General features: G+C 40.1%; 2 protein-coding genes across 2 annotated transcripts in view; one reads left to right on the top strand and one right to left on the bottom strand.

Moving 5' to 3' along the window:
* Positions 1-781, bottom strand: part of GNS (glucosamine (N-acetyl)-6-sulfatase) — an 18,361-nt gene extending 17,580 nt beyond the window's left edge. Inside the window, exon 1 of the mRNA XM_009997772.1 lies at positions 716-781. Coding sequence (XP_009996074.1) covers positions 716-781 — 66 coding nt within the window. The remainder of the gene's footprint in view (positions 1-715) is intronic.
* Positions 782-1,901: 1,120 nt separating this feature from the next.
* Positions 1,902-24,894, top strand: part of TBC1D30 (TBC1 domain family, member 30) — a 50,554-nt gene continuing 27,561 nt past the window's right edge. Inside the window, exons 1-2 of the mRNA XM_009997771.1 lie at positions 1,902-1,932; positions 2,262-2,426. Of these exons, the coding sequence (XP_009996073.1) occupies positions 1,902-1,932; positions 2,262-2,426 (196 nt within the window). The remainder of the gene's footprint in view (positions 1,933-2,261; positions 2,427-24,894) is intronic.

Raw genomic sequence — 24,894 nt, 5'->3', positions numbered from 1 at the left:
CCTGCGCGCCTCCCCGCCCCCCCCCCCTGCCTGCCGTGCCTGCGGGGGTCCCGGCCGCAGTCCGCTCTGCCTGCCTCCCTGCACCTGCTTATGTGTGTCTTCTCACCTGTGCGAGCAGCCTTTGCGCAGCGCCGGCACTCCCTGAAGCGTCCCGTGCACCGTTACCTGGTGCCTCCTTCACACCGAGGGCTCGTCTGCTGGGCCCCCCCTTCTTCGTTTCAGGCGTGTAGGAGCAAAGAGAGGGTCACCTGCTGCCACGTGTTGTGGCAGCTTGCACAAGATCCCGTGCTTCTGAAAGTTCAGGGCTTTTTGACACCTACGGTAATGAATCAATGAATCCTCTCTCCCCTCTATTTCCTAAACCAGGAGGCACACACTGTGTCACAAGACAGGGTTGTTTTTTTCAGATCCGTTTAGTTCTAGTAGACATAAACTCAACCTGACAATTGCAAAGCTTATTTGCAGGTAAATGTGTCTTCCATGAAAAAAAAAATATTTAAAAAGTGTAATAAAAAAAAGTAAATGCAATAATCAACTAACCAAAATCTAAATGAAACTATCTAAAGTTTCTCATGAAAGCTAAGTAGCCGTTGCACTGCGTGTTGCTGAAAGAATGAGACTTGCAACTCCAAGCTCTACAAAGGCCTCTTGTCTCCTGATGTTAAATCATCCTTGGTTTTGACAAGGAAAGAAATCAAGAGGTGAAGAGACATGCCTGTTTTTCAGACCTCTGCAAACAGCCTTTGGCTTCCGTGTTTGGCTTAATGGAATTACACGCCATCGGATGTTACAGGATGTAGCTCAGCTTCTGCTCTGTATCCTGTGGCAACCTGGGACTCCACAAGAAATTTGCTTCTATGGGAATATATTTTGTAGAATTAAAACTCATTAATTTTACTGCAAAGTTAGTTGTTTTTACAGGGACAGCTCTCTGGCATAAGTGGGAAAGAATAAAATTCACCTCATTATTTTTGCAGGGACTGTGCAAGTCAGTAGGAGCATAACTTCATTTTTTTTTTTTTTTTTTTTGGCTCTCAAAATCCACAGATGGTGGTTTTAAATCCCCTTGCCTGGTACAACTGATGGGGAGTTGCAGCTGAGCAGTGGGTGCTAAAACAGTGCAGTGTCTATAAAATATGGGTCTGTTTTACCAGTGGCTCCCTGGCCTTGCAGTCAAACCTTGCATTTCACTGTCCTATGATTGAGTGTTGTTTCAGCCTTATTCTTTTCTTTAAGCTTCCAGAATTACTGACAAAGTCTTGCCATATGAGCTGAGCTGTTTGTTATCCCACTTGTAGTAGCTTTTCCTGGATGCAGAAATAGTTTTCTCATTGGATCATGTTGCCAAAGTATGGAATTTTTTTAATATACTTCCCCCCCCCCCCATCATCAGGAGGGCATGGATTGAAAATAATAGGATTTGAATCCAGCTGCAGGGAACAGATGCTGTTCAGATGCTCGTTGCAAGCTGTTACCAGGCTTGAATAGGGAGGAGCTGATGAGGTCAGCATGTGATAGGCAAGACCCAAGCTTTCACTGGTGGGATGTGTGTGCCTCAGAGCAGAGTAGAGAACACACAAAAAATTGGTGGACTTAAGACACTTCCACAACAACTCACTTTTTTTCCTGGAGCTCAAGCTTGCTAAATGGGGAATATTAGGAATATTAGAAGTAAACAGAGACATTTATTTGTCTTTGGTGTCACCAGAAGTGATCCCCTTTGGACTAAGGGGGTCTGATGGCATTGTGACTGACCAGTGGAAATAGTTGAGGCCATGGCTGAAGCTGCCTAATTTGCATCTAAGTGGTAAAAGTTTCCCATTTTGAGCTCATCCGAAGTTGCTTTTCTAGCTTTGCAGGCAGCTTCTTGAACATGTTCCTTTGTCAGTTGCTTATTCCCCATGCACATTTTCTGCAAGCAGCTTCTGGAAGGTACTGTATTTAAAAATTACCCTCTGGTTGCACTACTGTAAATATATTCTGGCTATATCTGTCAAAATGTTTCCAATTTGCTACAGTATAATTATTCAGATTTGTGCACTGTGCAATAAGTTGAAGTACTTTAGTTTAAAGAAAATAAAAGACTTTGGCTCAGGATTCTGAAAATGTTTGTAGTTGGGAATTATGTCAGTCAACAGAACTTGTAATTTATAGAAAGTTTGTATGTGTAAATGCCCACGGGGCAAGTCTCTTTGCACATCAACTACAATAAACTGAATGTTTTGACTGGTATTGAAGTTATTTTCTCTGCTTTTTGGCAGATGTCAATGAGTTAACAACTATAAAACAAGAACTGAATCACAGGATTTCTGTTCAATCAGCAAAGTTGCTTCGTCTTCTCAGGCAGAAAGACAGGCTTGTGCATAAAGTCCAGAAGAACTGCGATATTGTCACAGCCTGTTTACAAGCGGTTTCCCAGAAACGACGTAAGTTCTTGCTCTGTGCATGTGTACTGGTGTAAGTAGTTGATTTTGTTAATGTGGGTGGTGTTTCAGTTAAGCCCTTGCTCTTGGTTTAGAGTCAAGAGGCCAGGCTATGCTAGTCCGTGGATATGACTGGTTTCCAGTGGTGCCAGTGGCACCTGGCAACAGGCAAAGTTCAACTAGGTCGGCTGGGTACACTGCTGTAGCCTCGGCTTTGTGTGCTGGTGTGGCAGCCTTACTGCAGGGTGTCTGCCAGGCCTTTTCAGCTTTAATTTGCAGAAAGACCAAGTTGAATGTTGTCGTGTGCATGTGTTTAATTGTGTGCTTTTATATGGTCCTAAGGGACATGCTAGAAGTGGAAATTACTCTCTCTGGAAACTAAAGGACACCTCGTGCAACTGTATTACCAGAGCATTGTTAGTGGTGTGTAACTCCTTTCTATCAAGTTGATTCAAGATGGGGAGTATTAGTAAAAACAAACCTAATTCCCTCAAACCCCTTTATCAGCACCTGTGATTTTTGGGGTTTCAGAGAGAGTGTGTGGGAAGGAGGAGAAATGTTGCTCTTTAGTTGTTCAGCCTTTTCTTCCAGAACAGTGAAACCTTTTTATTTGACTTGGCAAAGTTGTCATCTAAAGATAAAGAGTGAAGTGCTTTTGTTAGTTCTGCTAAAGTGAAAGTGTTGTAATGCAGTATGTAAAAATAAATAGAAATCATACCTTTAGAAAGCATATGTGAAAATAACCTAATGTTCTCTGTCTTATTTTTTTATTAACATGCAGCATGACAGAAATGTCCAGGTACAGTAAATAAAGCATGGTCTTTTCACAAGGGTGCCTGTAGGAGCTTTGAGGTGCATGTAACAAAAATAATAAAATACTCTTACTTGTAGTGGCATGTGCTAATGTGGTTTAGTCAAGGGTTTGTCTGTTACTGTGAAACTTAATTTTAAAGTATTTCAAAGTGTTCCTTTGTTTTACTTAAACCTAGAATGAAAGTTCCTGGCTGTCATGCACTGTGTAGGCATTTTTTGTCTTCTCACCTGCTTTTTTTCCTTTTTCAGTATCAGCTTGTTAATTGAGTCTTCAGTGCTATTAAAACTTAAACATATACTTTAGTCTCCTTTTAAATGAGACTACCTGAATTTTGCATGTGTTTAAGTTATTTAGAGGATTTGACTATAAATTCATGACCTCATTTGTTATGTAAAAACCTACTGGCTGAAAGAGACATGGGATTTCATCCTAAATATGAATGTGTTTTTATGAATTTCAGGTACTGTTTTACATTTACATTAGTGGGACATTAGTTTAATATGTGCTAGTAACAACTCAGATAGCTGAAGTTTTAAAGTAGTGCTATTTATTGCCTAATATCCATGCATGTGCATGCAGGTACTTGAAGACTCTGTGTAGATTTGTATATTACAGCCCTTTAAATAAGATATTTTTTGTATTGATATAGCATATTTTACCTAGTGTTAATTTTCAGTTTATATTTCTGAAAATCCAGATGTATGTATTCCAGAGCATCAAAATGTAGATATTTCTTGCCTTAAGACCTAATCGAAAACCACTGGGATTTGTTGAATGGCTTCTGATAACTTCAGTTGCTTTGGAATAGATTCAGGCTTTGGTTTTATTTCTCAGTATAAATGTGCTAGTACTATACAGAGAGTGCAGAAATAAGCTTTTGTGTAGAATTTACAATTACAAATTTTGTGGTAACCGTGTCTTTAAGGCAATATTTGATAAGTTGTCCAAAGGCAGGCAGAACTGGTTTTCTCCCCTCCAACTGTTTATTCTTGTCTTCGTACTATTTCCTGTGTAGTAGTAGCAGTAGGAACCTCTATGTGAGATACAATGAATCAAACTGGGGACGTGATCCAGTAAGATAATTCCTTTTTTCTTTTCTGTATCAGTTCCCTGTTTCCAGTTTCTGCAGAGGGTAGTAGAAGTGGATGCACAGGAAAAGGTGATTGCTTAGAGTAGTTTGAGAAGTACAGCTGCTAAATATGTATTTAAATCCTAAATTCTCATCAAAACTGTTATGCTAACAGTGGAAAGATGTATCTTCTATCCTTTTAACATTAAAATAAAGAAGAGTTAATGTGATGGAACAATCAATAATTAACATCTTACCCTTTGCTTCAAAATGCAACAGTTTTCCTACTCACTGAAGCCCTTGGAGCTAGACTATCTATAGACTACTCACTCGTTTTTAAATATTCAAAAAATTATTATTAATTTGTAGAAGTTTTCTTTGTTCCAAATTTTTCTGATGAAAGGATATACTAGCAATATCATTTTATGTGCCATAAAGCTTTATAATGTGCTTTCATGTGCAGCATTAAGATTATGACATCCTGTAGTACTAAAATTTTTAACAAGTATGGAAAGGTCGTTAAAATACTTCTTCCTTGTAAAGCATGTTCTTTTAGTGGCAACTTAAAATTTCTTGGAGTCATGTTATCTTTATTTCTAACGTTTCAAAATGTAAGTGATTCTTCAACTGGTTTATATAGAGTTTCATGGTATGTTTATACTATTGTTGCACTGGCAATATTTTTCCCCACATACAATGAAATCTCTGTGTAGAGTTGGAACTCTAGTTTTATGTTAACCTCAAGTTCATATTCAGATGTTTGAATGCTACTCTTAAGTAATCTGTACAGACCAATTGCAAACAAACACTGTTTCAGGAAAAGATGGAATTTCTGTCTTGATGCTTAATTCTGGCTTTGTCAGACACTTTTTGAACACTGCCTGACAAATTCAGCCCTAGTGGTAACTTCAGTTTGTTAGAAAATTACAGGACTGATACATTTGATCTCTTATTTTCTGAGGAAATGTCTTATGCTTTATTCTGCTTCAACAGAGGAAAAAAACAGCTACTGTTTAACAAAAATCGTATGCCTACAACAGTGTATGCTGTGAAAGTTCAGAGTCCATAGGCTTTTGCAGAGCCTGCAGGGAGCCATCCACTGATGAGTCTTTGACCTGTCTTGGTCTCTGCTCTGTGCCCAGAAGGGGCATGGTCCTCTGCCAGCTTTGGAAGCCCATTTCTGGCTTGCTTGTACTTCAGAACCATCCATACTCAACCCAGGGCCTGCAGCATTTGGACTCCTTAGTGGAGAGAGTAAATGTGGAGGAGCAAACAGTCACCAGGGATGATTTAATAACTAACTTACGGTGTTTCTCATGATGCTGTTGACCCTTATCCCTGGTAGATGATGTATGTTTTGCTTACTAATAGGTATTACCATAGAAAGCAATATGCACTGCAGTATGAAATGCATTTTGGTCAGAAGCATAAGTGGTTATGGCTATGTTGAGGGAAGAGAAATTGTTCAGTTGGATACATGCTAAAAGCAGTATGCTGTGCTGTACATCTAGTTTGTAAGATATGACCGACCAATTTCATTTTAGTAACACTTTTTTACCCAAATCTAAATAAAATACTCCAGTGAAGAAAAGCAGTAAGAGAGAAATCACAGGGATGGCCTGATGGCAAACACGGCTTCTAGGTACACGTTTCTCTTGCTCTTGTGATTCTGAATTATTTGGTATGAGAAGACATAAGTTTATTTTGTAGCACTTTGCAATATTTCAAATCCATCTTAGAAATGTACTTTAACTTTGCAATATTTCAAATCCATCTTAGAAATCAGAGTGCTTTATGTACTTAATTATATCATTTGAGAAAAGCAGAATTCAGTTAAAAAAACCCCACGTTTTTGCATCTATCATCTGAAGACTATGCAAAAGACACCACATTCTTTTCTCTCTTCCTGTATTTATATATTGACAGCTTATATTACTGAAAATATTTTGACTGATCGAAGTGCAAATGAGAAGTTTATTGAATCACAGTTTTTTACTACCTGTCATTTTAATTTAAAAAATATGCACATATTATCTATACATTATTTATAAGTAAATTATCCAGCTCAATTGTAGCTCACTCTGACTGGAAGCAAGCCAGGAATGCTAAAATCTGATTCAATATAAAGTAAGGTGAGCTGATACTAACAAAATTCATTAGTATTATCTTCCTTTTTAATGGAGAAATAATTTTAGTAGAAAACTTCACAAAGAGATAATTTGGCACTATATAGCTATGGTGCTGTCTACTTGTAAAAACTTTCAGTGGGTCTCATGCCGTGTTCAGAAAGACTCTTTGTATTCTTTCTTGTAATATTTATTTAGAAACTAGGATTTAAGAGAAGTAGTATTCTTTGGTATTTTAGCACTGACTCTTGTAGAGAATTCTCTAAGAGAACAATTAACATTAGCTTTCCATTTTTTTTCACCTCCTGGTTTGATCTAACGGAGAACCAGTAGAGGGAGACATAGTATTTTATTTTGTGCAGATCTAGAGGTGCATCTCTGGTTTTTGTAAGCTGGTGGCTTTCATGTCCTTTCCTTAAATGTGAAGGGCAGTGCTTTACAAATGTGGTCAGGCAATAATTTGATTAAAAGATTTAAAGTTGGGCTGTCAAATAAATGTTATTCTCAAAGGCAGTATTTGGTTCCGTATGTGGCGTAGTTGAAAAATGGTGGCAAATGACTTTGTAATCATAACTGAGATAATTAATTCCCACATGGTTATGAAGGTTATTCAGAAGCTCCTGTCTTAGTGGGCTGCATGTTTTGGAGTCCAGCTACAGAAATTCAGAGGTGTATGTATCTACTTATTAGCAAAAGTTGTGATCTATTTGAGGGCATCTGAACTGGATAGAAAGCCAGCACAAACTGGCATCAGCAGGGTACAGATCGGTACCCTGTGTATTCGCAGGGGTGAACAGAGTTTTGAGGTGGAAGATCAAGCTATGAAGTCTCCTCAACTTCTGAGAACATGTTACTGTGTAGCATCAATTCTTGTCAGGGCAGGTGGAACTCACTCAGAGGAAACTGGGAAAGCCTTTCCTGGTGTTGTAGTTGTATGAGTTGGTTAGGAGAGGACCGGGCCCGATCACCATCATCATGTGTCTTTGGATAAGTGCAGCTTCGATATGCAAAAGTACTTGTACATCTAAAATGAACTTCTGTTTTCTCTCCTTGCTACCTCCAATCAAAGTTTCTCTTTAGCTTCAGTCCTGACGCATCTTCCATTCCTCCCCCCCTTCCTAACTACTTATTAGCTTTTCTCACCTGATCCCAGTCTTTAAATATTGGACTTCTCAGCCCTGTTCCATTTTTCCCCCTCCCTATGTCTTTTCTATGCTGCAGTGTGTACTCCCTGCGTTTGAGGTTTCCTCACATTGTTCTGTGATCTCTTTCATATGTTCTTTCTTGTTGTTTTTTTTCCAGCATGCACTAGTTATCTATTCTGTTTTCTCAGTTCCTATCCCTCCTATTCCCTCAACATTTGTTATAAAACCAAGGCAGGTGTTCACAAATGTTAGTTTGTAAGGTGAAAGTTCAGTTAAAGGTGTAAGAACAGCTTTAATACAAAGTACTGTGAACTGCCAACACAGGTAATGCTGGTTTGACTGAACTTGAATTTTGAAAGGTTCTTGGAGGAGAAGAAAAACTTTCACAATGGAAGTAATCAGTCACTGGAATAATTCCCCCAGGGAAGTAGTGGATTCTCCAACATTGGACACTTAAGATTCAGCTGGACAGGTTGTTGGGCATCTTATCTAGACCACGATTTGGCCAAGAAAGTTTGGACCAGATGATCCTTCAGGTCCCTTCCAACCTGGTATTTTTCGATTCTATGATTGTCACTCTGGATCAGATGCCTCATAACATGAGACAAATATGTGCATGTGTAGTAATTCATGCAGGTCAAATTTTGCATGTGGCTTATCTGACTTTTCCCACTACATTCCAGCAGTTTGGTATATTCTTGCAGCTGTATAAATATGCTTTAACCTGGAGCACCACAATTGCTCTGGTTTAATTGTTTTTTCTTTATGAAGAATTGAGTGAGTGCTGATTGACTGAGTGCAGTGAATGCTGCTACTGTGGCCTACAGTAGGAGGGCTAGTTTTCCTCTACACCCTGCCTGCCGTGTGAATCTCAATTGTTATAAATTAGGGAGCCAGTTTTAATCTTGTATTTGCTTTTCAAGTTCCTCACTTTAACATCTGAAATATATATTAAAGAGGAGGATGTTCTGTATTAAAAATTAAATATACTAATGTCTGTGCAATTTCTTGTGTTGCATTTGCAATTAAACAAGAGACTATCATGTCCTTGCTGTGTTCATCTCCAACTCTAATTCAAATTTCATAGTGGATGTGAAACAGGTAATTAACTTAGAAAACTATGTCTCATTTCCAAGGTGTTCATCTAATACATTTTAAATTTAACTGAGTAGCTCTGATGTTTGAAGCCAGATGAATCTGCTTCAGTAACTTTTATAGCAATAACTATTTAATTGATCTATCAAAAGTACATTCCTCCTTTGATGCAGTTAAAATAGGAGGTTTACTTCTTATGGAAGGAAACCATGATTCTGATTTCATGTGAGTCATCCTCAAATGACTCAATTGGCTGCATGTTTCAGTTCAGTAGCTTTCCTATTACCTCATCTGTGTTTGTGTGCTTGTACATTATTAGTCTCTGCCCTTTGTGGGTGCTAATGAATTGGATCCTTTAAATTGATGCTGTGGCTTTTTGAAATTTATACTGAAGAAATGTTGCTTGTGGATTTTTTTTTTTCTCCTAAAAATTGTTCTTAACATAGTTCTACCTGATCTCTTGTCCTTTGAAGCCTTTTGATGGGGAAAGGCAGATGGAACTAAACAGAATCATGAGCTTGAAAATGTCATAGTCACCATAAGTTCTTTGTTTAAACTGTTGCCAAAGGTAGGCTGAATTTTCTTTATACCCAGTTGCCTACTTGTAACCATACATGTGTAAATAAATAGAATATTGCTATTGATTCTTAGTTATTGCCATTTCCCTCAAACTGCCAGTTATGCTGCATAGAGCATAACTCTCTCGTAGAGCTTTCACTGTTACTTGTGACTCAAGATGTGGAGGTGGGTGGGCTGAGAACTTGTTATCAAGGATTTTGTAATCCATTCCATGTCCTGTGCGGGTTTGCAGGCGGTGAAGTAGACAGTTAGAAGAGGAGGGGACCTGTCCTTAGGGATGCTGGAGCTTAGCTCAGTGGGAATGGTGGCTGTGTGCTTGGTCCATAAGCTACACTGGACTACTGGGGGGCAGTTCCTCTGATCTGGATGGTGAAGTTCACTTGCCAGTCCCTTGGGTATGGGCTGTGCACAAGGAAAATGGCTGTAGATATAACACTGATCTTAACTGACATGTTCATTGTTATCCAGAATTATGAATAAATTGTGTGAGGCTTAAAAATATTACTAGAGAACCCATTGAAATAACCACCTGTAGTGATGAACACAAAACTAAATGCTGTTTGATTATCATATTTCACTCAGCTCCAGCCAGCCAAGATTCTAGGAAATCTGAAAGCTTCTTCCATTGCAATGGGAGCCTGGACTGAGAAGGATTACTTGGCTTTTAACACTGGGCTTGGAGGACGAGGACTGCAAACAGCATAATTCACTGCTGTGCACCAGGTCATGGAGAAATGTTTCAAGGAGTAGGTGTGTTTTGTATTTAGTATTTGCTAATGTAACTTAGACTGTGTATTCTGGGTGTCTGTTAATGAGTTTGAGAGAAAGAACAGAAAAGTGAGTGTCATCTGGCATAATACCAGCAGTGTGTAACACAGAACAAGATTGTGTTGCTTTGCAAGGGCAGTTATTCTTGTTTTAAATGCCATTGGGAGTTTGCTATCAAAGCATTTTAGGCAGTTTTGGGAGTTACCCACATGAAAAGTGTCATCTCTCTGTTAATGCTGACAATAATCACTAAGTGAATAATCCTGGAGAGTTTTTAGGTAGTGAATTCCTTGATTGCTTTCTTTTGGTGAGAATATGGTCTTGGAACTGGTTCTGGAGTGGCACTGCCAGGAAGACTTGGGGAAGCAGTGTGAGGGGACGTAGTTTAATAGAGCAGCAAGTCAGTATAATACTGGTACAGCACTGTGGTGCTCCAGTGCCTCTCATGGGATATTCCTCTAGAGAATTATCAGCTAAGTTCCTAGGCTTAAAGTGTAATTTTGCCACTGATGGGATGTGCATACTGGGTATGAATCTTGTAGGTAATGAATTTTGACATCTTTGATCACTTAATGAGCAGTATCATTGGTAAGCCCCATAGGGAGAGACCACTCCACTTTATCATTTCTAGTCAGCTCTTCAGGACAATCTGCAGCAGCCCCAGAAAGGTGACTGGTGTGCGAGTCCATAGAAGCCCTTGGCTGATTAATTAAAAATGCTTCAGCAAACTGCCATCTTCTACTGATATTCTTCACTGTAATATAAATTCTACACTGGTAAACTGTCCAGTCAGTTTGCTTACAAGCCTGGCAAATTGTGTGATTGTCCAGGTTTGGCATCCCTCAGAAGACACTTAGGGGCTAATTTAAGTTTCTCGACTCCCAAGATGAAGTAAAATTTCTTCCCTTTTCTGGTGTGAAAAAGGAGATATTTTAAAACATTTCTTTATATATTTTTTTTCTTGAAAGAAAGAGGCTGGATTTGCAGTCTGATTCGGTCATATCTGAACTGAGAAGTTTTTTGTGGTATGTGCTATTGCAGAATATCAAATTCAAATAGATGTCAAGAGCCAGTGCTTAGAGCAGTACAGATCCTGGAATCCTCACTTTGAGGGAAATTCTGCTTTAAGAATACAGCAACAAAAATATCTTGTTCCAGCATGAAATAGAACACCCACCCACAAAAGTCAGTTGCTTATGAAGCAAAATTCTGAACATTTTGAACTAAAATGCTTTGTTCAGTTTTTGCCACCTCACCCTTTCTCATTTCATGTTATATAATGGGACATTTTCAAGGAAGATGTTAAAATGTTTAATCCAAAAAAGAGTTAAAATTGTGCTTTTAGCATTTTGTAATATGTTTTTATCAAAGATAACATTCTGCTGTGAAAGACTTTGCTCTCCACAAGCTGTTACTTTATGACAGAGCTTTCCATTACAGTGGTTGCAACTAACTTTGTTACTGGAGATCTTCCTGGGAACATGCAGCCATCTCTGCAGTCCACTCCCTGGCTGCTCAACACTGAGATTGCCAGGCTGGTTTATGGAGCTGAAGAGCCAACACACATTTCTAAACCATATGTTTTCCATCTCCTTTTTTAGAGATTATAGGAATCCTTACTTTCCTGTGCCAGATACTCCTTGCTATGCTTCTTTGTCCCTACTTCTCACTGCTGAAGTGTCTTACCTTCATCAAAAATACAGCCTTGCCCAACTCAAATACCATCTCATATTCCATTGTTGGCTAAAAACTTGTGAAAATTGCTTATATTTTGGTCTCCTTCAGCTGCATTGTCTAAGATTTAACTCAGCAAACTGTCTTGGTGGCTGGTTTGAGTAGTGGCAGGATCCAGAAGTTGAATTGTCTTTTTTACAAGCCTGGGTGACTGATCAGGTTTGGTGGTGGTTGTTCTGGTTTGTGTTTTGTATTGTTTTTTTTTTAAATATTGTGCCACTGTTACTTTTGAAAATTGGCTCCATTCAGAGCTAGGATTGCTTCTGTTGGTAAATTCATGGGGACAGTGTGTAGCCTGCTGACTAAGAGATCATTGCCTGCTTGAAGGAGGTGCTACCTCCTGGCTCACTGATGCTGCCCTTTTCCCTGTTAAAGTGAGCTGCTTCTCTCTGGAGGGATGGGATTTTCCAAGGAAAGGGAGATGCCAAGGGTTCAGAGGCAGGTGGGAGCTAAGCAGAATGATCAGCTGCACTCAAGCACTTGCCTCTGAGAGGAGAGAGCTTTCAGCTGCCTCTTGAACCCCAAATGTGCTACAGTAGATCAGCAGATTGATGGCATGTTGTGCTGGGGAGGTGACTGCCCAGTGCAGCAACTTTCCATTTTGGAGATACCAGTACCAAAGGAGTATAGTGAGACCCAGGTCAACCAGTCATGGTGTCCAGCTTCTAGAAACTGTGGGCCCTGTAAAATTCAGACCTAAACGCCTCCATCTTTTCTTCTTGCCCCACTTTGATGACTTGTCCTGGAAAGTGACAGACATCTGGGGTGAGGGAAAAGGGGAATTTACCCTTCTGAAGTGTGTCACATAGGCATGTTCAGTAGTTGGTCTCTGCTGCTGTGGGGAAACAGGCATCCTGTCATGGTCACCCAAGGTGGTGAGGGCATCAGCCACTGCTTATCTAACTACAGCTAATTTACTCCCCTGCACCCCCAAATAGTTAGAGAATATTTTTTGTGTTATGTAGAAACTTGATGGGATAGTAACAACTGAATATGGTTACAATACAAAAAAATTACTGTTGCAGAATAAATACTTCACTGCTTATCATGAATCTGTACAGTAAATTTAGTAAATCCTTCTGTAAGTGATAATCTGGCTGCTGATTCTAGGCCCAGTTTGCAACAAAAAATGCAGGTTGTTCAGTGTATTAATGTACAGGTTGCAGAATTGCTACCAAATTCCTCTCCTGCAACATTTGGTATAGATGATGTAAATGCTGTTTGTCAGTGTGCTAGCAGCTGTGACACCAGTCAGATGGTCAAGTTAGTGCTACATCTGAGGTTGTTTGTTTTGGGTATTCATACAACTCAGAAATTGTCTGCTTGCCTTCTTTCCCATACTCCTCTATGTAACTAATCCTACCGCTGTTGCAAAGTGGTAGCTGACCTCGCAAGATTAATTTTGTGATGTATGTGGGGTTTTGAGTGCACTGAGTTACACTTTTCACAACAGCTGTGCCAGGGAAAGCTGGCATGTATTGGATAGTACTTGTTACATAAAATACTTCCTGAGCATTAGAACTAGGGATTAATGTGATAGATTATTGGGGTGGGGGCGTTGGATTACTTAGCAAAAAATACTTGTGGTATTTACATGCTGTTTGTCTGAGCAAAGTGGTTCTCAAACTTACCGTATTTCTCTAGTACTGCAGTAACTTTGGAAGGTGAAATTAGATCAGCTGGAGCTGAGGAGGCATGCAGTCACCCAGAGGAAGGATGCTGCTGTTTCCTGACAACAGCAGGAGTCTGAACAGCAGGTTCTTAATCTACAGTCCCTGTCAGTCAGTCGTGACATCAGAAATAACTGTCAGGCACCACTGTGCCCTCTGCTTACTTGCAGCTGTTCAGATGGATACCTGTCCACTGGCAGAATCTGAGAAGTCTAACAGTGCCCTGAAGAAATGGAGAAGAAAGGCTTTTGTTCAGTCACTCTGAGATTATTGTGGTTAAATGAGACAAGGTGCTGCTTCCCGAAGAGGTTCAGGGACAGTGTGAAATGGAGCTCATCCTGCTTCAGCCCAGTGGGTGGGCCTGGGGCAGGACAAGTGTCAGTCAGGAGGGGAGGAGCGGGGTGCATGGCCCGGCAGGACAAAGGGCTCAGACCACCCGTCTGCTTGTGAAGGAGGTCACACACTTTGCTGCAAAGTGTTGTCAGCATCCAGGTTGTAACCTAGACATTCATGGCACTTGGTGGGAATTTGCAAGAAGCCAGTGCAGTGCACGTGAATGCATTTTATTTCACAAACCCCTTAGATGCTCTGAATTGATGACAAATCCTGCTCCGATTCCTGCAGGTAGTGAAAAACCACAGCATCCATGGCAAATGTCAGACAATCAAGATATAAGGGTGTATTTGTGTGTATAAGCTCACAGCAAGGGTGGCTGTGTGAGCATAGCTACAATACAATGTCATTGCAATCTTAAATCTTCCTCTGATGAGCATTTGGATGTGGCAACAACCTGAGATTAAAAATTGTGCAGTTAGATTGTATGCATAGTCTTTCAGACTTGTCAAGTTTAGCAGTACCTCCTCTTTTATTCTTCTGGGGATTACACTTCAGTGCAACTAGCTGTGCTGTTCTTTCTTATAATGAAATTTAATGAATTTTTATCATTGTAACTTGTAGGAGGGTTAATGGGACTTTACTGCAAATGTCCAACAGGGTACATGGCTTTTAAGTACCACAGATGCATTTTATCTCTGGATATGACCCATGCTAAATGTTCTTCTCTTGAGCAAGTCTTTGAAGAAAAGATTTCCTGGATACTGAAGATCAAATGGAAGATACCAGCTGCTTGGGATAATTAGTTCTAGGAATAGACTGATTTATGGAGCATCAGGCAGTGCTAACAGCTATGTTTCTGCAGCTTTGTGAGATAAGCTTGACATTTAAAAACAAGACACTAGAAAAGTGAGCTGTGAACTTGGTTTGGATCAATAGTCCTGCTTATAATTCTATGCTGGAGCCACTCTGGAGGAGAAGTTAAATGAGAACCTCAAATTTTAAAATGCTTTTCTCCTTGAAACTGTTAATAACCTGAATTTGACTTACTGAGCAGTAAATGTGTTCCTTATACACCCTTGAAATGTGCCAAGGAAGTGAAGTCCATGTTCCATTTCCATGTTCCATGATCTTACTAGAACACTTACTAAAAGAAAGTGACACAAACATGTCATCTATGTTTCTTTCTTAGAAACTGGAAACCTCTTGCTGTTTTATCTAAAATCATAGCAGCCTGGTACTGATCAATGTTTTCCCTGCCATCCATACAGTACATATGGCCAAAATACAGAGCATGAACAGTTTTTGGTTCCTGGGTTGGATTAGACATTGTTGATAGCAAACAGTTTAATGTGGGATTTTGGTGGTTTTTTTTTCCTCAGTGTGTTACTGCTAATTTCTGATCTCATCCAGTGGTCACTGAAAGCAATAGCTACTGGGTCTCAGATCCTGAAGTGTCTGCTGAGACTAAAGGAGGCCAGAATGGGGAGGTGATCAATGTACACAGCTGTTTGGCTTGTTTGCTTTGTTTTTTTAAGTCTGAGGAATTAAATATTTATAGCAATGTCTAGAGAAGCCCAGTGAAGTCAGGAACCTAATGAGCTGATCACTGGACATGGTAGCAGGCTTTCTGAAAAACAAACTTTTAATGAGACAAGAACCATTTAAAGGCTGGTAGAGGAAGCACGTGTTCAGAGGAATGAAGTGAGTTATCCCAAGCTATGCAGTAGTGAATAAACAATTGGAGCTTTGCTGTTATTGGAACTCATGCTTTTGCATGGTGGTGTACATGGTCTAGGTGAATTTTACTGTTTTGAGGCTGCAGTATTAAATGAGTCTTTGATTAATCCTAAACACATTCAGTTCATTAAACTTGCCCTGCAAGAGTGAGTTATGAACTGAAATTTTGTTATCTAACTGCTGAGCAACAGAGCTTGGAGTAATGTTGTCATGATTGATAACTTTTTTTCTCCTCCTCAACTTACTGATGAACTTCAGCCAAAAGCCTTCCTGTGTCAAACTTGCTTAAATGACTAACATACATATTTTTTTCAGGAAGGGGAGGTGGTAGTCTGAGGTTTGTTTTCTTTGTTAGCTGCTTCCTTTTCCAAAGCTTGCAGAAAGGGCTCTGTGAAGCTGTGGCCCACATGGCAGATGAAGGGCACTTTGTTAACTGTAGGACTTGGGGTTGCAATAGCTTCATGTGCACACAAAATTTCATGGGAAAGTTGCCATTTCTTTACAGAATTAGTGGCACCTGCAAATGGGAGCCAACATATATGTGATCAAAGAACTTGAATGGTGGTAGAGGACTTCTGTGTGGACTGATCCTGATTGTGGTGCTGAAAGCTATGTGAGGCTTCACTTGGCATGAACCCCATTCCCCTCCCCAAGGCCAGAAAGGGTTTTGTTTCTGTTCCTGTGTAACAGAGCTCTGTCCACAGAGGCAATGTGTACTGGACGAGGAAAGATCCCTGCTGGAAGCAGGACTCATCCTTAGAAAGTACAGGAACAGCTGGTCGCTTTACGTATCTAATGAAAGCCTTGCATAGCCTCAGCCTAGTTTTTGATGCATGTATTTTAGTATTACTGCAAACAAGTACTCAACAACATGTAAAAACTTAAGTATAAACATTGTTCCATTCACATGTTTCCTGGCCTGAAGCAAAGGCATTTTGTGGTTAGCAGTTTTTCTAACTTTGGCAATTAATTTTTAATCTAAGATATTTGAAAGTGTTCTGTCTGTGGATAACTTGTCCTGGGGACACAGGGCGGTTTTTCTTTTGATAATGATGTTGGGGGGATTAAAATCTTGCAGTTTCTGAAATAGCAGCTGACACCAATGAAGTCAGCAATGCACACTGTAAAATCCAATTTTTATGCCATGTGCAAATAATAAGATTCTAACAGAGGAAAAGCAGCTCAGTTTTAAAGCTGGGAGCCTGAAATCTGCTATGGCCTCCATTCTTCTATAAATATTACCGTAAGCACGCCTACGAATCATACCTGTCAGGTTTTATTCATAAATTTTATTAGTTTTTCTGCTGACTTGGTGATTTGTTTTTTTAAAATGATCATGTAGCATTTAAGCGGGATTCTGGGGTGTGAATACTGGCCAAGATATGTATTTACTTCGTATCGTTTAGCAAGGTTGGGGAACATTTCTTAATTTTTATAATTACTGTTTTCAGCAATATTTTTATGCAGACCTCTTCAGTGGTTTTTCTTCTTGATCTATTTCTTACCAAAATAATATTTTTAGTTCTGTGCTTCAGCAGAGACAGTTAATTTCACTTACAAAAAAAAAAAAGGCATTTGCTTTCTGAGACCTCACTTTAATTAATTACTTTGTGTTTAATTTAAAAGATCCTCTCTCTATATTTTATCAAGCATGTAAGCATTGCTATGGCTTTTATTCCAGTTGTTAACTCTAGACTTTATGTTGCTCGTTACTACAGCAGTTAAAATATATTGTTACTTTAGCAGTCCTTGCATGGACATGTCTTTTACTTTGCTCATTAGATGCCTCTATCTGCTTAAAGTAATTGCATATGATCTGCTTTGCTGTTACAGTTGGCGCATGAGGGTGATAAGCAAAATTAATTTACTTCCCCTCTTCCCCAAATTTCTTTTATTTTTTTCATCAAGACAAGAAAGATCACTGTGCTCCTCAAATGACAATTACAACTTTAGCATTTATTTATACAGCTGAGTCAAATTAGAAAGAGATAATAAGAAACCAGTTTTTTTAATTCACCCCTTCTTCCCCAATTTCATGCCATAAGATCATGCTCTTACTTTTCTATATTTTTTCTCTGATTAAGAGAAGTTCTGCTTCTTGTTGGAAGGATTTGAGACATAGAAAGCTTCTGCCAACTGTTTTCCTGCCGCATGTACTCTTGTCCTTTTGTAAGACAATATATGTATGTACAAAAAATTAAATGTAGCAGTGGACTTCAGCTTGCAATTAACACACCTACATTTTAGTGTTTGTACATAGGTGTTCACGTGAGTGCTGAATGCCTATGCTTCCCTTTTGGCCATTGTTGATCTAGTCAATGTCTTGCTCTTATTGCTTTAATATTCAAGGCTCTTCACAACCTACTCTTCTCTCTTGTCACATCCTTGTCATTTCTCATGCAGTATTCAAGGTTAGCTCATGCCTCCTACGTCCATCCCACATGTTGTTTTAAAACAAGCACCTTCTCAGTTTCCCCCATGTTGGTATTTCCTCGTAGGTGTTTAACCATGTTGAACTTGAGTTGATGATTAAAACTGAATCTCTCAGCTCTCGTCTTGACCTTATGCCTTCATGTGGGTCCCTTGGTACTCATCTTTGCCATGAAGCGTACAGAACCACAATAGCAGCTATTATATTAAAACAACTGTCCACCATGCTTTCCAGCATCATCTTACTGTCTTCTTAAGCTCCTGCATATGCTAATGTGTTTTCTTTTTTCTCACTTAATTATTTTAAAGCAGGCAGTCTGGATTTTTTTGCTGTGCTTTTACTGCACCTTCTGCAATAATGCTGCAGCCCAGAATTAGGATTTATGGGCATTGCAGTGAATACAAATAGCTTTAATAGAATATCAGGCCTACTCAGCTGTGCAAGTTTGTTGTCCTCTATTACTGGTATAATAAAAGGAGCTAACTGACTTCCGCCTTGTGATCAATCAATATTGTATTTAAGCCCCTTTGTTTTTGGCATGGTTAGTCGCATGTTAAATCTCAGCCTTATCCTTTCAGTGCAGCCATTGAACCCTATGTTAAGATAAAAGTTTCTACATTTCATCTGTTTTGTAATGTCAGAGTAGATTATTTTTTTTTTTTAGTTGGTTTCTACTTTTCAGGAGTTCTTTCAATTCTCTCTCGGAAGGTTCTGGGAACAGTCAATTCCCAGTGATGGGCCTGGAACGAAATAGGCCACCCTTTTACATGGCCCTTTGGCACTGGTTGCTGTCCATTGTGTGCTCAGAGTTGGTGAATTATCAGCAAATTTAATTCTCCTCTCCTCAAACCCAGTTTGACCTAGGAACTCCAGATGCTGCAGAATACTAGCATTTTAATGGTGAAATAGCGAGAGTTGGTGTGCGATGTAAAGCATTTAAGTATTAACATATTCCTAGCTTTCAATGTGACTGTGTTGTAGGAACAGGTTTAAGAAGAGCTTGTGGCTTACTGCTGAGTGCTTTCCTAAAGAACTCAGGAAAATGGGGGGTTTGTGCTCTACTGGGTTGACTCTAGATCTGGGAGATGGGTACATGACTTCTGCTGTTGCTGGCCTTAGCCCTGTAACTCTACACAGATGTCAAGTCTTTCCGCAATTCCCTCATTCGTGGAAACAGCTATTTACAAATGGAGAGAAGTTATAGACAGGTTCAAGGGGGTTGCTGGTATGTCTGTGCTCCTGTTTGAGTAATCTGTGATGCTTTTGAGGGCTTTTATCTTCTCACCTACATGATCCGATTGCATAAGCATCTTGTGCCACTGAGAACAACCTAAGAATTGAGGGACTGAGGTCAGCCCTGCCTGCACTGGTTCACTGCCTGTGAATGTGGTGCCACCCTAGATGGGAAACTGGTCATGAGAGCTCCAGCCCTTTGTGCTGTAAACTGCTAGAAACTGGTTACATAACTGAATTACAGGTGCCTTCATTACAGGTGTATGATAATTCAGGTGTTTTCATTGATGCTGGAACAGTTTGGCATACTTCTCAGGGTGTATCATATCTGCCAAAAATTCAAGAAGCAATACAGTTATTAATATTATTCACCTCGTAAATACACTTACTTATACTTATTAGGTGTAACTGTCCATCACTCCCGAAAGATAAATTACAACACGTGTTTGAGGGCAGGTGATGTTGGGGTCAAAGAGACTTGGCTCTATTGAAGGGACCTTTACTTGTCTTCTCTTTTCTTACCTTATCAATCCTATCCTAGTGTATACACAGATGCAGTATGGAAGGCAGGAGTGGACAGTGTGTATGGGAGGGAAGAGGGAGAATGACGAAGGAAAATACTAAAGATGCTAATGAAGAATCTTGAGTCTGCAGGTCTCTCTTGGTTGAATCCTGATTGTGATAAGCTGAAGGATGATGTGTATATACAGTTGTGAGCTTTTTACAGGAGTAACAAGCTTGTAGATTAATTTCCTGTTGAAGGATAGACAGTACACAAAGCAGTGCTGTTTTAATGGTGTTCCCTAGATCAGTCCTCAATAGATATGGCAAAACAATGTGCAGGCAATATTATCTTTCAGACATTTTGACTATAAACAAAGTCCCACGACCAGAGAGTGCTCTCTGGTAAGAGAATTCCCCAGATTTGTCTTAAACCCTCAAAGAACAAATGAGCTGTTTTAGGGCTTTCTTCAAAGAGAACATTTTTTTTAAGAGTACTTACTGTTTTGTCAGTTTTTCAAGGGGGAAATCACTAAGAAGGTTGTGAGCCTGAAGTCTAAAAGAAGAGGAAGCATTGGACTGAAATTGAGCGTGTTTGAATTTGTTTCTTGGCTCTGTTGCATGCTTCCTGAGACTAATCATTTGAATCTTAGTTCTTTGTTTCTGAAAATCATAGATGTTGTTTCCTGTCCATTGTGTAGTTTAGATTTTCACTGAAGAACTTTGTAGGCCAAGATTGGCTCTGCTGTTTTTGTCTGTGATATCTAATATAGGACACAGTGAGGTCCTGACCCCTTTTGTGACATTTATGATACAAATGAGGACTAATGCAATGGAAAAGTTTAAAATATTCATGCTGTGTTGACAAGACAGACTGGTATGTCAACACACTGCACTATTTTCCTGAGCCCTACTTGTTGAAAGTGAGTAAAATGAGCCTTCTTTAGGCACAAACACAGTAGCAAAACTTCATTTTTTTTTATTGGTTCTGGAACCATATCTTGTCCAGTAAAAACAACCTTGGATTGCTTGTCTGAAAGCAGAAACCACCTTGGTGGCAGAACTCAAATCTGTTAGTCCAAAGTCATGTTTCTCCTCCTGTGTAATGCTGATCTGTCCACTCCTACCTGTAGATTCCCTCCTCATGTGCCCATGCAACTGTGGATATGCAAAACAGTGCTACTCTGTGCTTGGTGGTCCACACAGTGGTTACAGCTAGCTGGTAGGTCAGAGCATCTCCTTGCTTGCAGCGTTGAGGTCAGTAACAGAGCATGTAGAGCAGCACTTGCCACGCAGGAGGTGATGATCTACTAGCAGGATGAGGTGGGAGGAGTGCTGGCCTGTGCCACCTTCAGTGTCAAAGATCCAACAAGCCAGAGACCTCTTTTCAAGCTGACAGAGGTGCCTTCAACTTGTGAGTTGGAGGATTGTAAAAATCCATGTGGGTCATGCTTGTTTTTAGGCTTTTAGGATCAAGCAGAAAGAAGTGGGGCTTGTTTTGGCAGAGGGGGTGTTTGATAACAGAACATATTTAGAATTGGGCAGGGGAGGAATTTTGTGCTCCAGTGGTGAAGATGGTTTAATGGACTAAATGTATTTAAAATAGTTTTGCCTCCTGGGAGAATCTAAAACTGCCTTATCCTTTCTTCCTTCCAGAGCGGACACATCTAATTCCATGTGCTTTCTTTTATATACTACAATTTGAAAGTCATTTTTTTCTTCTTTTGAAGTTCATGGTGAACTAGAATGCATACTGGAATGTGTTTATATAGATCTAAAATGTTCTGTATTTTCTAACTTCTGTGGAGCTACTTGAAGCCAAGTAGTAATGGGGTTACATTTTCAGTGTTCTTAAAGGTAGTATATGGAGCTGTGGGGCTTAACAGGCAACGGCCCTTTAATGTGATCAGTACAACACACTTTTCCTCATGGTTGCAATACATTTCCCCCCTCCCCCTCATCCTGTTAATATATATTCCTTTTTGATGTTTGCTGTATCAGCAGCTGGTGCAGCGATGCTGCCTAAACATAATTTCTAAATACTTTGGGGTGGAACATATGACACTATTATCATACAATATATTTATTACCATTTCTTTCTGTGGGCATGTGTTCCTTGAAGTATTTTGGCTAACACAGATGTCCAGAAGCAGGGAACACAAGCTTTCTCCCCAGACTTTCACTTTTTTTACTGGGATGTGATGCAAATCAGAATTACAACAGTTATGTACGTTTTTCTGTGAAATAAAGGGGAAGATGTGAAGTTCATAAAATACAGTCATCCAGCTGAAGATGTCTCACCATTTTTAGTCTTTTGATTACATTTAGTCATCTTTGCACACAACAGAAGACAGCCAATGAGCTGTGCTTTCCAGTAATTCTGGGTTTAGGTAGCAAAAACTTCATGGGAACAAATGCATCATTTTCTTGAAAAGCAGTACCAGTCTGTGACCCCATTTCTGCTGTTGTCACCATTTCTGCTGCTGTCACTGCCCCATCTGCTTTTGTTCATTCTTCCTTCCTAGCTGCCTATCTTTTACTTCACTGCCTCAGTGCAGACAGAAGAGAAGTGGGCTGATGAATGGTGAGGTTTAAAGTAAATGGAGTTGGTTTCTCTGTGTTAAAACCTGGCAGTGATCATAGGATTGATCACCATAAGGCTGATAATAACAGTCAAGCAAGTTATATGTATGAACTAGTATTTCTTATGAATTATGCTTTGGCCTTAAAAGACACAGCTGCTGGTGGTAAGACTGCAGATACCAAATGAGGAGTTATTTTTTTTTTTCAGAAAGTGACTCTTTTGTGTGTGTTGGGGAAAGCGAAGTCTCAGATTGATTATTACAAAATATCTGAAGCCGAAATATCTGGGCTAGCCAAAATGCTTTGATCATCTCCCCCCCCCCAATCCTTTGAGTGTCATCTGTCTTTTCACTAATTGCAGGTGAGGACTTGTGGATATGGCCAGACCTCTCTGCATTGGTGGATCGAACTAGATTAATGATGGTTGATAATATTTTGAGTTAAAATTTGTTCCGTTTTCACCAACTTGGAACTATGGTGATTTGTCTGAAATTTCCCTGTAATTGAAGACTCTTACAGTGGTGAATATAGCCAGTTTATATAAGCTGCTGACATGCAGTGTCCTGCTTAGATGTCTGCACGTCCAGGAAGTGGTGCAGAGCATGTCTTGCCACAGGCCAATTAGAGGCTTTGTCCAACTGGTGGTCAAACCCAATGTCATCCACTTTTTTAGAAGCCAGGCTCTTGTCCTTAAGATACGTATATATATGCTTAATGGGAGGCTTTGTCTCTAAAATCCATTTGTGCTAATGATCCAGTGAGCCATCAGATCCATTAGTATGGTTTGGCTTCTTCATTTTGTCTCCTGAAGTTAATTTTTGCATTTTTTTTTTCTTCAGTGATGTTGCATTAATTGGCACACAGGAAAGGTATCTTAATGGTATGCTGGTCCTTCCAAGTAGCCACATCCCAAGTCACAGAATGATTGTCCTGACTGCTTCCTGTTTTCTTGTATGGTGACAAGTAGGAGAAATAGCAGTAATGAGGACAGAGTTCTCGCTTCAAGAGCTGGTTATCCTCATCAGCTAAATATCAATGTCTTTCTTAAAGATGATTTGTAATTGTTAAAAAATTGAAGGTAACGTGATTATGTTCAGTTTAGTAGGATGACTCACTGTGTAGATAATGAGTAGTTTCTAAAACTTTGGCAATGGCTCCTGAGACTTTGGGCAACAGCAGGTGGTGTTGGGTTAGCCAGTCTTGAAATGATCCAAGAACCATGTGGTGCCATTTGTGTGTGGTGCTTAAGGAAGGGGAGAATAATATTGGAGAGATTACATGGTTATTTCTGTATTTAAATGTTTCTGTTACAGTCCAGTTGGTACAATCTGTACACCTGGGAGGATTAACTCATTTCAAATTTGATGCTTTAACCACTAAGTCATCATCTCCAGCTGGCACTGAAATAAAGTGATTTGCATCATCTACATCAGCAGGGAAGTGTCACCTTTGTTAAAAAAAGAACCACCGACACACAGACTTAATTATCTATTCAGAGTGCAAGCTCAAATGCAGTGACTTTTTTCCAAGACTGAACCAGATATTTAAAGAGGCATGATCAAAATTATGCTTCTCTGAAAAATGGACAGTACCTCCTAAAGATAGCTGTAACTGATATTTTAAAAAGCCTTGTTTGTGTTTTATATTGTGTATCTTTTATATAATTGACTTCACTGTTGTTGGTTTTCTCCTACCTTTGTAATGTGGCTGAGAAAAATATCTTTTTAATAAAGGAGCAAATGGTTGTTTCAAAGCTACAGATGTTGACCAGTAGGTTCAGACCTTATGGTTAGCTTGGTCTTTTAGCCCAACTAATGTTGTGTGATGAATCTACTCTCCTTCCACAGAAAGTCTAAGTGTTTTAGATCATAAAAGCTATCATCATTTCCAATACTTTTCCTTCTTGCCAGTCAAACCGTTAGTTTGAAATTCTGTATCAAACCCGTTAAAGATGCTGTTAGGTCAAATTCCACTGGAAAATGCATCTAATACCATGCTGACGAATAGCTTCTTTTAACTATTTAGTGCATGGCATGTCATTAGTAGTAAGTGCAGTTGCAGTTTAGATTCACAGAAACGGATGTTTCCGTAGCTGAGCATGTTTGAAGTCTCTTTGCTGGAGAGTCAGAAACAAACTGCACAGTCCCCTTGCTGCTTCTGGAACTGTCCTTGACCCCAGCCTGCCCTGAGGACCTGGCCCAGCCCATCCTGGCAGTGAGATGCAGTTACACCCACCCTGTGCCCTTGTGCCACGCTCTGGCAGCACCTGCGGGCCTCCCTCACAGGGCAGCTCTTTGAAAGGGGCAGCGGGACCATCCCTGCGTGCCCAGCTATGGGCCGAAATCCAACGGGAGCGATCTGTTCGCTGGATGTTTCACCCTGGGCAGGAGCTCTGATGTTGCCCCCCGCTGACAGACGGCAGCGCCGGGTGTGTGGGGATGGTGGGGCTGTGCTGCTGCCCCGGGGCTCGGCCCGGCCCCACCGCTGCCTCCCCGCTGCTGCGGGGGGAGGAGGAGAAGCTGCCGCGTTTCCAGACAGTGATGCCAGGATTGTGGGCGGGAACAACTCTTTTTTTTTTTCCCCTCTCCCTTCCCCCCCTCCCTCCTTCTTTCTCCTCTCCTCTCCTCGTCCTCCCCCTGCTCTCCCCACC

This window comes from Chaetura pelagica, unplaced genomic scaffold, assembly GCF_000747805.2.
Source record: "Chaetura pelagica isolate M959 unplaced genomic scaffold, ChaPel_1.0 scaffold314, whole genome shotgun sequence".
NCBI lineage: Eukaryota > Metazoa > Chordata > Aves > Apodiformes > Apodidae > Chaetura > Chaetura pelagica.
Note: the sequence above shows the minus strand (reverse complement) of the source record. Positions and strands in the feature narration are given on the sequence as shown.